A 17,189-nucleotide genomic window follows, 5' to 3' on the forward strand; every position below is an offset into this window, starting at 1 on the left:
CATTAATAAATAATAATCATAAATTATCTCATGAAATAATACGTGTCAGTTTTAAGCAGTTGCAGTGCAACAAAAAAGAAAAAAAAAAAAGAACAAACACGTAAATAATTCATCCACCTCCGTACCTGCTTCTTCTGTTCCTTTCTGCATCCATGGACAGATCATCACTACATGCATCAACTTTGTATTATAAAAATCATTTACCATCCTCATTATTAACATCTAAAGACTTTCCTTCTGCCTCGTGTCATTTCATAAATTAGACGTAACACTTTCACTTCCTGCTCTAAGGCTAGTCCTCGGTGGTTGCCGGAGAAACGAGGAGATGAATAGCAGGTGTAAAGGTCCTTTGCTTTTAATTAGTAATACCATCAATTCAATGAACACATGATTAACCCTCTGCATGGAGAGAAGTCGACCACAGCCTCTGAACAGGCTTCGTTCTAAACAGGGTCACGAGAAACTCTTATTACTTTATAGAGACGTCAAGATTTCTTGTAGAGTGAAAGTTTATTTGCACAAACAAATCAGCTTTTCTGAAGCACAATGACAAAGATGTTTAAAGTGAAATACACACATTGATGACTACTTCATATCTATATATCAAACCCAGAGCTGTTGGTAACTAAAACACCACCATGATGAACGTCAGGCTACACACTGTGTTCACTGAACCATCCTTTTAACTGACCAGTGAGTTCTTACATAACAGAAAACCTTCATAAAATCTTAAGCTTTGCACTTGATGGTGACGCCATTAAGGATTAACCATGTTAAATCTACTTTAATGTGATGTAATGTGACATTTGCCTTTGCATGCACTAGAATTTAAATCACTGATGGGGAGAGGCTAATGTACTAAACCTAAAGCTCAAAAGGAAACACAGTAATTCTTAATATAAGTCAGGCAACAAGAAGGTTTTCCCCAAAAAATGTTGTTTTGTAGGATTTTTTTTTTTAGGCCTTTCTTCATGAAGAATGTGTGAGGTTAGATATTGAAGCCTGTCATTTTATGCAGATAGACATTGTTTTATACAAAAAAAAAATGTGTGTGTGTGTGTGTGGGGTTATTATATTAGACAGTGTTTTTAAACAGAAGAAGACCTTGTTATGGATAGCCTGGCCAGACCTTGAACCTATCTGTACTAGTTTGCATGTTCTCCCCCACATGTTGCCAGGTTCTTTTTCTTTCTTTTTTGGTCTTTCTTTCTCTCCTTCTTTCTTTCTTACGTCTAAAAATCTATATCTTTAGATTTCCAGTAAGAGTGAATGTGTCCGTGTTGTGTTGAGGCTTTTGATCTTGTTTTCAGGGACTGGAAGTTGTGTTTATTGTTTGAAGGGACTTGTAGAGTTTAAGAAGGTAAAACTATGAACATCTGGGTTAAATATAGTGGGAGTGTTGTAGTTCTAGATGTTTGAACAAAAGGCTTTAAAGGTTTTCCCTGATTGTTCTGGACTAAAAATAGTCGAAGTCAAATCCTGTTAAAGTGACTTTGTTTAGTCCTGTGCAGCAAGGAGGGGAGTGGCAGCATCAGTCTCTCTGTCTCGCTCTCTCTCTCTCTCCTCACATGTGAATGCAGCATCCACCACACTGAACAGGTAGTGGACCAGTGACTCAGAACCACTGCTGAGGACACCTAAGTAATGGCCCCTGGGTCCAACACCAGTGGTCCGGTGAACCAGTTCGTGCAGCCCCCATGGCGCGTGGCCCTCTGGTCGATTGCGTACAGCTCGGTTCTGGCTGTGGCTGTTTTTGGGAACCTGATCGTGATTTGGATCATCCTGGCACACAAAAGGATGAGGACTGTGACCAATTATTTCCTGCTGAACTTGGCTTTCTCTGACGTCTCCATGGCTGCCTTCAACACCCTCATCAACTTCATCTATGCGTCACACGGAGAGTGGTACTTTGGAGAAGTCTACTGCAGGTTCCACAACTTCTTCCCAGTGACTGCAGTGTTTGCCAGTATCTACTCCATGACCGCCATCGCCACAGACAGGTGGGGCCCTCACACCTGTACACGACTCCAGAATATACACGTTTTATTTCAATTTCATGTTTTAGTTAATTTAAAAAAAAAAGTTAACGATAAAGATACATTATTATTATTATTATTATTATTATTATTATTATTATTATTATTATTATTATTTTGTTATTTCCTTTAATTGAGTCTAAATGTGTCAAATCAAACCCTACAGAGCAGTGTTTCTCAAACTAGTTTGGCTCAAGTACCCCTTTCTCTTATTTCTGAATCCATATACCCCATTTGTCCGACTACAACATTTTGCGCAGAATTCTGTGAAAAAACAACTATAGAGCACAATGTCATAAACAGTAACACACATTTTAAAGAACCTCATTTTGTAAATAAGTGGAATTAAACAGTATTTAGTGCCTCCTGAATAGATTTATTTCTATAGTTTTAAGACTGACTTGTATTTTCAGTTCATGTTCTAATCAATATCCTTTCTATCTTCATTTTGTGTGTTGTCATTGTTTTTGTGTGTTGTTGTTGGTATTATTTAAATTACTCTATCTCAGTGCATTTGTTTTTGTTGTCATTTTGGGTATTTTGTTGTTGTTTATCTGTTCTTATTTATCTCAGTGTGTGTTTTTTTGGTGTCGTTTGGTTGTTTCTTATGTTGTTTTTGAATTATTTTTATTTTATTTTTTGTCTTTGTTGTTGTTCTGTGTGTTGCTGGTAATGGTAGTATGTTTCTCTCTTAGTGTGTGTGTGTGTGTGTTTGGTGTCATTTTGTGTATTTTGTTGTTATTTATCTGTTCTTTTTATTATTCAGTATATTTTTCTCTTAGTGGGTGTTTTTCTTGTTGTTTTGTGAGTTGTGATGAGTCATTTTAAACTAAAAAATAAATATTATAAAACCCCATATTTTTAATGCTTTCATTTCCTAATTTTTCTCTCTGTCTCAAGTACCCTCTGTAGTGTCATCACGTACCCCTAGGAGTACACGTACCCCCATTTGAGAAGCACTGCTTTAGAGCATCCAATTCAGCCCAGAGTAACTCCATTCTCATTCAGAATCAGCATATTGATACGGATCCTCTCCAAAATTAAATAGAACCTTCCATGGCGTAAGTTCTATCTTAGGTTAATGTTTTGTCAAAATCCAGTGAGTACTTTTGACGTAATCCTGCTGACAGACTAACAAATAAATAAATAAAATATGAAACTATTACCTTCTTGGTACAGATAATATGGTATCGTTCTCCCTCCACAAATAGGGGTCCTTGTCACTGCATGTACATGTGTTTGAAGAAGGTGGAGATAAATGACTGTACATTAAGCATGTGATTCAATCTGTTGTCTGCAGATATATGGCAATTATTCATCCTCTGAAGCCTCGTCTTTCTGCCAAAGCCACCACAGGAGTCATTGTTTGCATCTGGAGCTTGGCGGTTGTTCTGGCGTTCCCTCTCTGCTTCTACTCCACAACCCGAGCTCTGCCCCATAAAACCCTCTGCTACGTGGCCTGGCCCCGAATGGCTGATGACCCGTTCATGTAAGACTGAACACTTTAATTCAAAGATTGTGTTTGTCTGGTTTCAGGTTTTTCTCCCAATACTTGATGTGATTTATCATCTCTCCTGTAGGTATCATACCATAGTGACGATCCTGGTCTATGTGCTGCCTTTAGTGGTAATGGGCATCACTTACACCATTGTTGGAGTGACGCTGTGGGGGGGTGAGATCCCCGGAGACACCTCTGATAACTATGTTGGACAGCTCCGAGCTAAAAGAAAGGTAAACACCACAATGAATGATTTTGTTTACAAAATCATGATTCTCGTATAACTTAGCAAACGCTGGCCACAAGCAGCCGTGAGTTTCTGTGCTTGTTTGACAGATCATAAAAGAGATGTAGTGCAGAGGAAGAGTAAGCAATGACTTTGGAAAGGAAAACAGCTGCAGATCCATTTTTATTTATTCACCTTTATTTTTAAATTGACAGCCAGGAGACACTTGATTAAATACAGAAAGCTTTAAAAACCTCAGAAAGAAAGGGAAAAAACATAGTAATAGATAATAACAATAGCTGTTAATAACTACAGATTCAACCTTTCATTGCAAGCAAATGGAAACACCACCTATACTGGTCTGATCTCTTCTTTGTTCATTGTTGGAGGAAAGAGGTTGTGATGGTGGGGAGGCCAGGGAAAATTGGTTATTCACCAACTAATAATATGCCAACTACATCTTGTATGTGTTTTTACTGAACCAAATATATTATGGAATAAGTAATGATAGTTTAAGTAACTGAAATAGGATGAAAAAGCAACAAAAAAACACTTTTGATAAAGAATAATCAGAATCAGAAACACTTTAATAATCCCAGGGGGAAATTATTTTCGTTACAGCTCCAGATATACAAACAATACAAACAACATATATTATACAAACCACATCTATTAAAAACAATATAAATATAACTATACGTTTAATTATGTGCAGAAAGTACAAAAAGAGCAAAATGAGAAAGACTGTCCATGTTTGAGTCAGGTTACAGAAGGGGGAGTGTCTGACTATCTTAGGGAGGCGTTATAGAGTTTAATGACCACAGGCAGGAATTATTTTCTGTGGCGCTCAGTGGTGCATCTGGATAAGAGGAGTCTCCCACTGAAAGTGCTCCTCTGCTGGGCCAGTGTGGCATAGAGAGGGTGTGTGACATTATCCAAGATGGACTGAAGCCTGGACAGCATCCTCCTCTCAGCCACGGTCGTCAGGGTGTCCACCTCCTCCCCCACGACATCACCAGCCCTCCTGATCAGTTTGTTTAGTCTGTTGTTGTCTGTGACCCTCAACCCACTGCCCCAGCATGTGACAGCGAAGAAGATTGCAAAACTAGACCAGGAAATTAACTTATAACCTTAGGCATGCAAACTGAAAACAACAGTATTTCTACACAATACAACGTCTATATAAAAATTAAAAATTAAAACAAATTTTTTGGAAGACTCGTGTCCCCCATCCACCCTGTCTCTACTGGTTATGCTGTTATAATTTTAAGTTAAACTGTACTTTTTATTCATAGTCTAACTCCCAAAACAACAGAAGAAAAGTCCACAGGCCTTAGATCGTACAGCACTTAAGAAGAGTATGAAAAGTGAACTTCTGACACAAGCATTTCCGGTCAAACTATCAGTTTGAGTGAGCATGTAGCTTTTTATAGACATAGGATCAGCACTTCTGACTGGGAGTTCAGATTTTAATTCAAAACTAGGACCATGAGCCCTCAATCCTGGTTTCTGTCTTTTGTTGTTGAGGAAATGAACCAGTAACAGTTTGTGTTGCTTCATCGATGCAGATGCACAGTTGACTCTGCAGCAGCTACTCTCTGAGTTGGGTTAAACAGGGATTAAGGTCATCACAGCCGTCACATTTAACATCTATCAAGACAGCTCTGGGATTATGTTACCGAGCATCAAGTGTTAATTCATTTCAATACAACTTTATTTGTGTGACGGAGCAGCGCCGTCACTAACCGAGCAGCAGCGCACGCATACACACACACACACAAACACGTCACACACATTCTCTTTCTCCCCTCCATATTTCTCCTCACATCATGCATTTAACTCATCTCCTTCTTCCCCAACTGTTGCTAGAGTCAGCCAGGGGTGCACACTTGACTGTTCTAGGCTTCACCTGCTGCACAAACATTCACACATTCTCACACACACACACACACACGGAAACTCTTACCGGTGACATGACGTCTCTGAGCAGCTGACGGACAAAACGGGGCGGAGTTAACTAAGGGATTATGTAAGGCAGTAGCGCAGGGTGGGAGATCATGTGATCAGGGGTTATTTTGTCTTAATTGTTTTTACATTTATATGGGGATTAATTTAGGATGTGATTTGAAAAATGCATTTGTTTATTGGAAAATCGGTTATCATTTGAAAAGGATGTGAATATTGTTTTTGTTTGTATTCCTTAATACTTGTTTTTGGTTTAATTTAAACCACACCCATGGGAGGGGCTAACCTGTTAAAAGCAGTGTAGGAAGCTGCATAGAGGGCAGTCTTTCTCTGGAAGTGCATGTGGGAGCAATGTACCTGAGCATTTCTGAAAGCCTCTCAGCTGGAAGTAGAGCTGGGACCAGGTTGTGTTTTTTTTTTCTCTTGATGTAAATATTTGTGTTCCACTGTAAATATTGAGCACCGGCACCATTTTTGGAAAAATAAATGAAAGTCGCCTTGCCATATCGATGGTCGTGGTTCTTCTTTTTGAACGAAAATCGAACCCCGCCACAATTTGTATAGCGCAATTTACAGCAAAGTCATCTCAATGCGCTTATCAAAATATAAAATTCATAATAAGAAAGAACAGATCCACATAAACAAGCATTTAGCCATCTAACAAAATCAACATCGTAAAACACCATTAAAGAAACATAAACAATTTTTTAATAGTAGCCTCCATACTCTCACAACAAGATATATCTCATGTTTATGTTGGAAACACAGAAACACAGAGAAAATGACAACAACAACAACTCAGAACAGCATCAGTGAGGAGCATCCACAAAGCCAATCCTTCCTTTTGTTCCATTCACTGTAGAAAATACGAACAATTTTCTGACCTTACCTTTGCTGAAGGTCTGGTAGCTCAGGTGTTGGTCTCCCGTCTTTTAAAAGCATTTTTCCTAAAAAAAAGTTGCTTTATGGTTTCTAGCGCTGTCATCTTGACTGTAGTGTTATCCTGCCCACTAGCTAGAGAACGTAGCAGCAACAGTCACATGCTATCAATTCACTAATGCACTGTGTAGGTACATATAGCATTTAGCATAGCACGGTTACGTCCAAAGGCAGAGTAGAGAGCTGCCTTTTTACGTAAATGGCTTTCATCTTGGGGAACTGACTGCGCATGTGCAAACACATAAAAACACGCTATGGGAACAGAGGCAGAGCAGCAATGTGCTTTTGGGAGGGGGCGTGGCCTCCTCCTGCATTATAGTGGAGTGAGATTGTGCAGCATCTCTGCTGTACCAGGAAATAGCGACATTTAGTCATTTGGGCTATGAAAAGCACAAAATGCTGACACTTTCAAACTTATAGGTACTGTAGGCTATAGGAAAAAATAAATAACTTATAATTATATTATAATTAAAACAAATAATCAAAATATCAATTCACCCTTGGGTAGGCACTGCCTACCTTGCCTACCCTGACTGCATGTCACTGCTTGCAGCGCTGCATGATAACATCATCACATTCCAGTGTTCAGGTTTTGACACCTCCGTCATGGACTTAGGACTTCATATACAGTATTGAGCTGCTCAGTGCTGCCTCATGGTACTGATCTCACCTTTGGAGTTTTAATGTTTTTTTTTTCCCTAAGCTTGTATGAGTTTATTCTGGGAATTCATCCAACTAGGAATGAATGTGTTTTCCTGTGATTATCTGTGTGTGATGAAGCATTGTGATGAATTGTTGACTTTTCTTTCTGCTCTGAAGAGGAAGGGATGTGCTCCTGCAATTTAATCAGTATCAATGAAAACAGGAGTGGATGTTTGATCATTTATTTCTGCAGCTGCTTCATGTCGCCCGGCAGATACAGTGGTGTGCATGTTTTCCACACTTAAATGTTTCAGATCATCAAACAAATTTATATTTGTTAAAGATAACACAAAATGTGGAATAACAAGGGAGGGAGGAAACGTAACTTTTTCAACTTTGGCCCTCTGAATGAGGCTAAAGGGATGTATATCACTGTATATAAAGTGATTGTTTCATAATACCGCCCCTTTAAATGTTTCAGATCATCAAACAAATTCAAACATTAGTCAAAGATAACTGGACCTTTTAAGTGTGGAAAACAGTAAAAAATCAGGAAGAGGGCAAACACATTTTCACCACATTGTATGTAGCAATATTAGGCTAAGATTTTCAATTCTGGAAGAAAGCATGAAAATTTTACATGGTTTTTTGTTTGAGTATTCTGAATCCATTTTTAATGGGATCAACGGTTCCCAAGAAATCCAAGATGGCCACCATTTTGGTTCTATTTCACATAAAAGCATGAGCTCAGTGGAGAATTATAGGTTTTCAGAGTCAAGGACATTAATTAAATATATTAAAATACTGTAAATTGTGCTTAGAGCAAGATCCAAGATGGCTGCCATCCGTATTGCAAATTTCACTCTTATAATAACCTTGGTTCTGTTTGAGAAACATCATCTTTGTGGCAAAATGTAGGATTTTCAGGACGGGGATCGTCATGACATAGCTTAAAATACTGTAAATTTCATCCAGAGCCAGATATATGATGGCCACCGCAACACTTTATACATGGAAAGGGTGAAATTGCGATTTCTTTGCAGCCACAACTGTTTATAGCAAAGACACATTTTAGAGGGTAAACAATTTGATTTAAATCGCCATCAAAACATGAACTGATATATCTATTTTTCTTTAATTTCTCAGTTACATTATATCCATTGTGATCCTGCATGCATGCATAAGCATTAATCTGATGATATGTATATATTGGAGCACTTGCCAACATGTACAATGATTACACTCAAACGTTATATAATATTTAATTGTTTGCTTCTTGCAGTTATTTTGATATGTGCTGATGATTGAGAAAAAAAACTTGATGCATCGCAGTTTCACTTTTTCCATTTGCATTCCAAATTCTGAGTAGGAACAATATTGAAGTTATAGACGGTTGTTGAATTTTGTCAAACAGATGGTGACCATGTTGGATCTTGCTCCATATGCAAGATACAGTATAGTATTTTAGGCCATTTCATCACAATCCTTGTGCTCAAAAACCTACATTTTGCCTCAAAGATCTTGTGTCTGTGTCAAAATTTGCAGTATGAATGGCGGCCATCTTGGAACTTGCTCTGAGCACAATTTAAGGCATTTTAAGATATATTATTGAATTTCTTGACCCTAAAAAACCTATAATTCTCCACAGAGATATAGCTTCTTTGTGAAATAGAACCAAAGTTATGACAAAATATCCAAAATGGCAATTTGAATGGTGGCCATCTTGGATTTCTTGGGAACCGTTGGTTTGCCAGCGTGGATCCCATTCAAAATGGATTCTGCATACTCAAAAACCCCCATGTATATATACATTTTCATGCTTTCTTCCAGAAGTGAACATATTTTTGACATATCTGCTGGGCTAATGGTCCTAATAGTGTTATGTGTTTGTGCTGCTTTTGTGCAGTATGTTCTTCAGTTTTCATGGTTAAGAAGCATAGTTGTGAGGTAATAAAAGGTGACTGAGTGTGATGCAGCTTGAATTTAGCGTCTCGTCAGTGTGCATCTCTCCATTGCTGTCTTCTCCTGCAGGTGGTCAAGATGATGATCATCGTGGTGGTGACCTTTGCTCTCTGCTGGCTGCCCTACCATGTGTACTTCATAGTAACGGGTCTCAACAAGCATCTGAGTAGGTGGAAGTACATCCAACAGGTTTACCTCTTGGTGCTGTGGCTGGCTATGAGCTCCACCATGTACAATCCCATCATCTACTGCTGCCTTAACAGCAGGTGAGAGCAAGCACGGCTCATCTGCACCGCTAACAAACTACGTATTCATGTAACATGCTCTGCTCTCACTTGCAGGTTTCGTGCAGGTTTCAAACGGGTTTTCCGCTGGTGTCCTTTTATCCAAGTGTCGAGCTATGATGAGATGGAGCTCCAAAACACAAGACTGCGACCATGTCGCCAGAGCAGCATGTGCACCCTGTCTCGAGTTGATACCAGTATTCTAAGCAAGGACAAGAGCACTCATGGAAACAGATCACACCACAACTCAGAGCAGAACAATTAAAACACTCAATTATATACAAAGACAAATCATATTTTTTTAGCTTTGCAATATTTTTAATTTATATCTGTATCTTACGGAGCCCCTAAAGCGACACAGGTAAAAAAAATGTATTGCGTGCCCACTTAAAGGTTCCACGCAAGCACGTGATACAAATATGTGTTAGCGTAAGGGGCAAGGATTTTTTTAAATTTATTTTTTATTGCGTGCTCATGTAAAAGTTCCACACTAGCACTTAATACTAGTATTGCGTAAGTGAGCGCATAAAGGTAATTGTTACCCTAACCCTAAGGCTGAAATCCTCTAACATGATTAACTCTTTACGAGCACAGCATGCAGCCCGATGACTGACGTTTATAAGCGCGCATGTAACACATTTTGCGTGCACTATTACGTGATCCCTTAGAACTACTTTTACGCGCTCACGTATTAGTTTCATGCGCTCACATGGAACCTTTACGTGAGCACACGATGAAAAAAAATATCTGTGTCCCTTTAGGGGCTCAGTAGTATCTGTATTTCATCCAAAAATTGTTTTCATCCACTACTGAGTGTGACCTCAAAAAAACACTGTCCAAGTGACATTATTATTGTTGTTTTCACAGAGTGAAATTTGTTGATAAAACCATGTTAAAATGTTGATATTTTGGCATTTCCACAGAAACACCCGAATACGACCAAAATGGGAGTGACCACATATCACTGGGAACATCATAAACAAAGAAACAAAATATACCACTGTATAAGATTGAAGTATAAACACTCCTCAAAAAAACTCTTCCCTTTCTGCACCTTCATTGCATTTTTCTACAGGACACCAAATCCCAAAATGCAATGTGCGAAACTTCTGAAGTTCAAGTCCCATGACTATTTGTTGATGGATAGGTGGAGACAAAAACAAACTTTCAACAGCAATTTTGGCCTTTCTTAGTAAACTATCCCAAAAATTATTCATCTATGACACCTTTTCTGTCTTTATCTGCTATTTATCATTGCAAGCAGCTTTTAATCTGATCTATAATTGAAGTAATGAGCCTCTCCTTACAGTCAGGGGTGTTGGAATTGACAGACATCTGAAGGAGTTTGGACACTTCTGTTTTAGACCCTCATGATAAACAGGAAAGTAACCGGGGAATGCATAGGGAGTGACAGGAAGTAAAAACAGGATATACTTTGATATTGAGATAAGTCAACAAAAGCAAAAGCAACTGGAAGCTGCTTTGCCTCCCGTTGGTTGTTGATTTGTCTCTTCGACTTTGACACAGATTTCAGATTCAACCAAAGAATTGTAATCCACTTTGAACACTCACATTCAGTGTCATGAAGGATTTTTTTTCTTTTCTCACATCTTGTTTTTCTTTAAAGTAGGCTACGTGTTTACTGTACATTTATCTGTTGTATATACAGTATAAGATAAGAGGTTTTTAGGGAGCCTGTCTAACAGTAATGAGTGAAGGAGGAATTACAGAAGATATGGTACAGGAGAATAAGGAGAGAAGTAAATGTAACAGTTGTCAGGTATTAAAACACTAGAGCTGTCATAGTTGTTAGTATTTATTCAATTTGTGCCATTCATGTGACAAGAATGTCTAGATTTGACTTAATTTTTTTAAAAAAACACCTTGCAACAGGTACTGACCAAAATGTCTGTCTTTATCAATCTATCTATTGTTTTGTTGATTTTCTAAGATTAAAAATTAAAATAGTACATTTGGCAATGTTGATTTTTTTTTATTTTTTAAATTAATATTATTTGTACATATGCTAACTAGATTTGTGTTTGTTTACATGGTGATTGGTCGAATGCTTTCACAGATCAATGATAACTGCAGCAACAGCCAATCTGTTGTCCTAACACGTTTACTCTTGTGTGGCTGTGTAGTTCTACATTTGGTCACATGTTTCATGTTTTTGACTAAAGCTAAATCCACAAACATTTGTTGATGAAACAAAAAACAATGTGGAAAATAGAAGAAAAAAAATCCTCATTCGTTGTTATATGTGAAGTTTATTATTAGGGGTCAGAGTATGGTTCAGATCACTGGTTGTAGTTACACAAGATGCATTTCACGTTAATTCTGATGAAATCTGCAATTCCACACACGTCACATGAAGACGAGTCATTTTAATCTTTGCTTATTCAGCCACCCACTGTTCCTGCCACACAGAGACAATCGCCAACAGAAAGAATCAACATTAGGCAGAACATAGTTCAACATATGTGCTGTATCATAACGTTTTAAGATTGAACAATAATTTGTCATTTGTGAATCACCCTCACAGTTTCAAAACAGACATAATTCAAGAAGCAGTTGGTTTCTGTGCTCAGAGCTCACGATTACACAGATGACGATAGTAGACATGATGGATTTGCCACATGCTGTCCCTTATTTTCATTCATGTATCTATTTATTGTCACGAAATAGCTAGAAAAACACAAAATACTGAGGTTTGATTGAAAAAAAGTATCACATTGGAAACATAACATCGATTGTTTTACAGACAATTGTTATATCTTATAGTCAGTAGCAGCAGAGTGAAATAAAACGACGCTCTGCATTAAAATGACTCATAAACGAGCCTGAGCTGCCTTTTTCTACATTCCGAAGAATGAAGAAAGAAGAGACGAGGGCACAAGCACAGACACAAGCCAAAGGGTGGAGACGACAGCCGGAGACCTGCAGAGAGAGGGGGGGGGGGGATTAAACAATACCATAAAACTAAAAACTTTGACCAAATGTTTATATTTTTCTTTCTTTTGTTTGATTAAAAAAACACCATTTCCTTTGTTTATTGAATGTTTAGATATGTGAAAAATCAAAACATATTAATCATCGGTCATGTGTAGCAAACTCACCCCTGTGATTGATCCCTAAATATATTAATTCACACCAAAATACATTTTTAAAAAGACCAATAAACGGTGTCCACAGTTGATCATTAAATTAAAATTACATGACGTGTCATTATTGCTCGCTGACATAATCACATTTGCATGATTTTGTATTTTAAAGGAAACATGGGAAGTTTACGGGATAAGAGGAGAACTTGTCTGAGGAAGTCTAAAGCAGTCATTGGATTGAAGGGCGAGCTGAAGCCTGAAACAGGCATTGAGGCAGTGCACACCCAGGACAGGATGCCAGTCTATAGCTGAACTAACAAATAACCAAATTCTAGTGTGTTTAGCAAGTCCATGTTTTACTGTGTGGTGGCTACGAGTGTCTAAGCTGAAAGGTCCCATGTCAAGCTATTTTTCATTCATCTTCATTTGTTCTAAAAACCCCAAAACATAGTATTTGAGGTTTATTTTCCCAAACTCTCCTGTTTTTCAGAATTTTAGCCTCTGAAAAGTCACTATGAAGCCCAAATAGTACATTTATGATGTTTAAAGCACAGAAAAGTCAATTTAGCGTAACATGGACCCTTTAAAAAATGCATTTAATTAATATATTTTTGTGATAATACACAAAAAAACATCTTAATTTGCTAAAATTAAAAGCCTGACGTTAAAATAAAAGGTTGTTTGCTAATTTAAACTTCAACTTTTTGAGCAGGATTTCATGTATTTGTTTACTTTGTGTGTTAAAACTTTTTAAGTTAATGAATCAATATCCAGAATAACTTGAATGCTTACCCCATCCTTATCTCTTTACATTAAAAAAACCCATTGTTTTAAAAGATAAAAAACAATGAAAATCCTTTTTTGTTTGTAATGGAAACTGATGCTTAATGTGTGTCTTACCTTGAGAAAAGGAAACAGTTGTGTGTGCTGTTCAGACTGAGATGCTTCAATACAACCTCTGTGTATTCAGAGTCGTCCTCACTTTTCTTCAACACATCTTCCACAGTGAAATCTTCAGCTGGAGACAGGAGCACTGCATGCTTGTCTTCACTGCAAATGTGTTCCCCGATGTTGAAGTAAAAACAGGAGGTGATATTTAGGACCACCTGCTCATCTAAATCTTCATCTTTCTTTAGGTCTTCAAAGCTTGAGGTAACTGATGTAAAACTACCGAATCGGACCGTAGAGCCCTTCTTTGGGATGGCCGACTGCTCACTGCTGTGACGCCCTTCATTCTCCTGGATGACAAACACAGTCTGACACGTCTTCGGCTTCAGCAGCATCATTGCATCCATGAGCAGAAAATGAAGAGATTTGAAGTGAAATTGGTTTTCATAAATGCTGACATTTCCACCCTTTGTCTCCACAGCATTGTCAAAGGTATCTATGAAGGTGCGGTCCCCGTTGCTATAGGTCAGTAGAGCAGTGGTGTGCTCTTTAGTTCCTCCATTGATCAGTGTTACACACTGGTCATTGGCTCGCCAAGCTTTCTGGTATTCAGCACTGCTGTTCAGCTCGATCCCCAACAGGCCTGAGAGGATAAACCTCTCCATGGCCTTCTGTCGACATCCGCTGTACACGTCGTCCACAACATCTGAGGCCGAATCCAGTAACTTTCCAGTCCTCGCTGTTACCTCGGATTGGGAATATCAAAGCTGAGTTATCTTCAACAAGAGAATACATTCATCCAGAGGTGTAAAGAGTACTAACATATACTACTCAAGTAGAAGTACTGTTACTTGATTGAAATTGTACTGAAGTAGAAGTGCAAGTAAGTCATACATTAGATATTCAAGTACGAGTAAAAAGTCTAGGGGAATTAAATAGGAAAGTGTTGTTACGGTGAAATTTACGGTTACCTCGTCTTTGACTTGAAAACACACTCTGTGGTGATAAATGATGAAGACCAGACAGGAGAGATGATGAAGTAATAAAAAATGATTTAATCTAAACTAAATAAAAAAGTACAAAGCGGGATAGACAAAACAGTGGTCTCCTCTGGCCAAAGGAGAGACGCGAAGCAGCAGGAGAAGAAGAAGAAGGACCCAAAAGAAGGACCCAAAAGTTCCTTTCAAAAGTTCCTGGATGAGTGAGTGTGTGAGTGTGTGTGTGTGTGTTTGTGGATGAGTGTGTGTGTGTGTGTGTGTGTGTGTGTTTGTGGATGAGTGCGTGTGTGTGTGTGTGTGTGTGTGTGTGTGTTTGTGGATGAGTGAGTGTGTGTGTGTGTGTTGTGGATGAGTGAGTGTGTGTGTATGTGTGTGTGTTGTGGATGAGTGAGTGTGTGTGTGTGTGTGTGTGTGTTGTGGATGAGTGTGTGTGTGTGTGTGTGTGTGTGTGTGTGTGTGTGTGTGTGTGTGTGTGTTGTGGATGAGTGAGTGTGTGTGTATGTGTGTGTGTTGTGGATGAGTGAGTGTGTGTGTGTGTGTGTGTGTGTGTGTGTGTGTGTGTGTGTGTGTGTTTGTGGATGAGTGAGTGTGTGTGTGTGTTGTGGATGAGTGAGTGTGTGTGTATGTGTGTGTTGTGGATGAGTGAGTGTGTGTGGATGTGTATATGATGTATGTGTGTGTGTGTATGTGTATATGATGTGTGTGTGTGTGTGTGTGTGTGTGTATGTGATGTCTGGGGAGGGTTTGGACGTGCTCTGGCCTTCGAGATTAAACTGGGGCCAACTGACATTCCTTTAGAGAAGCTGTATCATGGGAGTATACATAATTAATCAATTTTGCCACCACAGTGTCTTTTTGTACGGTTGCTGTATAGACAACCTCTGGTGCTATTGGTACGGTTACCCAAGTACGTAGCGTCTTAGGGTTAGGGTTAGGGTTATATTATAACCCTATTGCAACAATTTTTAAGGTTAGGGTTAGGGTTAGGTTTAGGGTAAGGTTTAGTCTTCGTTACGCTACCTAAACTGGCCAATGACTGACCTATCACTTGATAGGATAGAATGTCGGTATGTTGATATGGCAACCGTACAGACAGCCACTGTCATTAAATAGTACTCAAAGTAAAAATTACTAGTTACTTTCATTCCTCATCTTTTATTTTTGGTAATAAATCTTGCCACCCTTGCGCACAGTAAACATCTCATGTAAAAACTTAAAAAGGAAGAGACCAAATCTTTCACATTAGGAACTTAGCTTTATCATTTTTAAAGGCATCTGTATGAAATAAATGTTTTGTCAAAATGTAAAATGATCAGAAAATAAAATAAAAAATAACACCAACGAATTAAATTCAAAATAAAAGCAAATTTTATGAGAAAACAAATGGCATTCAATGATGTGTTGGCGCCAAGCATTACGTTGAATCTGATTGGTCGGCTGTGATGTGACGTGTTTGATTGTCGTCTGGTCATTTTCTTTTTCGTAGTTTCACAATGTCCGTTGGTCATTTTAAAACAAAAAATAATAATGTACTCAGTAGCTGTTGGGTGTAGAAATGTAACAAATTATTTTCCTTTTTTTAAAAATGTACTTAGGTACAATTTCTGATTGAGAAATATACTCGAAAAAGTACAAGTACACATAAAAGCAACTCAACGTGGGTACTTGTAATCTATTACTTTCACCTCTGGATTCATCCAACATAAAACGTGAATGTCTAGAAAATACTTACTTTGTGAAGGAAAGCTGTGAAAACTACAGCAGCAAAGGAAAGTCTTCTGCCCAACATTTCTGAATCCTCTCCAACAAACTGAAGCAGAAAAGAAAACCATGACATGGACAAACTTGAGTTAAACGCTCAGTGCCACGTTTCCATATATGGTCTTGTTGCTTAATTCCTGGTTTACAGAATCCAAAAATAATCCTCACAGTCAATGTTTCTATTGTCACATATAATACGATAATGAGATAATAATTAAAGAAAAACTAAACGAGATCAAGTTTCTAACACAAAAAGACAATATTTCAATTAATGAGGCACATACCTTCTCTCTAATGCTTTACTTCTTTTAGGAGCTCGTGAAATCAGGTCTATGAGTGCAGGGAGGGATGGTGTTGTTCACAGCGCTGTCCGAGCAAGTAGAGGCACTTATCTTACTGTACAACTCCTTTTCTTTCCTGTGGAAGGAAATAACATGCCACTGGGAGGCCTTCTGTCCAGTTATATGTTCTGCTTTTGCTACTGAGTTGATGCAAACTGCTGCAGCTTCAATGCATGCTTGTATAAATAAGAATAAATCAAGTCTGTTTTTTGCTTGTTTGCTTTCTTGCAGGTTTTATTTTGTTGTTGTTTATATATGGTTTTGTTAGTTTGTTATTTTGCAGAAAAACTAACAGCTTTAAGGTCACAATGGTTTTCCATATTTCAGACAATCATAACAACTACCACAATGACCTTTCCTTTGCGAAATGGCTTTGTTTTCGTTTTGGAGCTGTTATTTCTTCATCGTGAAGCACTATTCCTGTTAACTTTTGTTAAACACATGTTTAACTCATTGCTGCAAATGTGAAAAACAAGCTTTTGTGTTATGTGCAATAGGAAATGACAGATGAAGTGAGAGGTGGGCAGGAAGGTAAACATGGTCAG

At 38.2% G+C, this 17,189-nt stretch overlaps 2 protein-coding genes across 2 annotated transcripts; one reads left to right on the forward strand and one right to left on the reverse strand.

Annotated features, from left to right (window-relative positions):
• The first annotated feature begins 838 nt into the window (after positions 1 to 838).
• tacr3l (tachykinin receptor 3-like) lies at positions 839 to 10,598 on the forward strand. Its single transcript, XM_028456919.1, has 5 exons — positions 839 to 2,000; positions 3,337 to 3,525; positions 3,617 to 3,767; positions 9,338 to 9,534; positions 9,610 to 10,598. The coding sequence occupies exons 1-5, from the start codon at positions 1,645 to 1,647 to the stop codon at positions 9,815 to 9,817; spliced, it is 1,101 nt and encodes a 366-aa protein (XP_028312720.1). The 5' UTR covers positions 839 to 1,644; the 3' UTR covers positions 9,818 to 10,598.
• Positions 10,599 to 11,802: 1,204 nt separating this feature from the next.
• Positions 11,803 to 16,743, reverse strand: LOC114469416 (ecto-ADP-ribosyltransferase 5-like). Its single transcript, XM_028456928.1, has 4 exons — positions 16,588 to 16,743; positions 16,275 to 16,352; positions 13,557 to 14,290; positions 11,803 to 12,492 (listed from the first exon to the last, which is right to left on the reverse strand). The coding sequence occupies exons 2-4, from the start codon at positions 16,329 to 16,331 to the stop codon at positions 12,411 to 12,413; spliced, it is 873 nt and encodes a 290-aa protein (XP_028312729.1). The 5' UTR covers positions 16,332 to 16,352; positions 16,588 to 16,743; the 3' UTR covers positions 11,803 to 12,410.
• Between the last annotated feature and the right edge of the window lie 446 nt (positions 16,744 to 17,189).

This window comes from Gouania willdenowi, chromosome 1 (assembly GCF_900634775.1).
Source record: "Gouania willdenowi chromosome 1, fGouWil2.1, whole genome shotgun sequence".
In the NCBI taxonomy this organism is placed as follows: Eukaryota; Metazoa; Chordata; class Actinopteri; order Blenniiformes; family Gobiesocidae; genus Gouania; species Gouania willdenowi.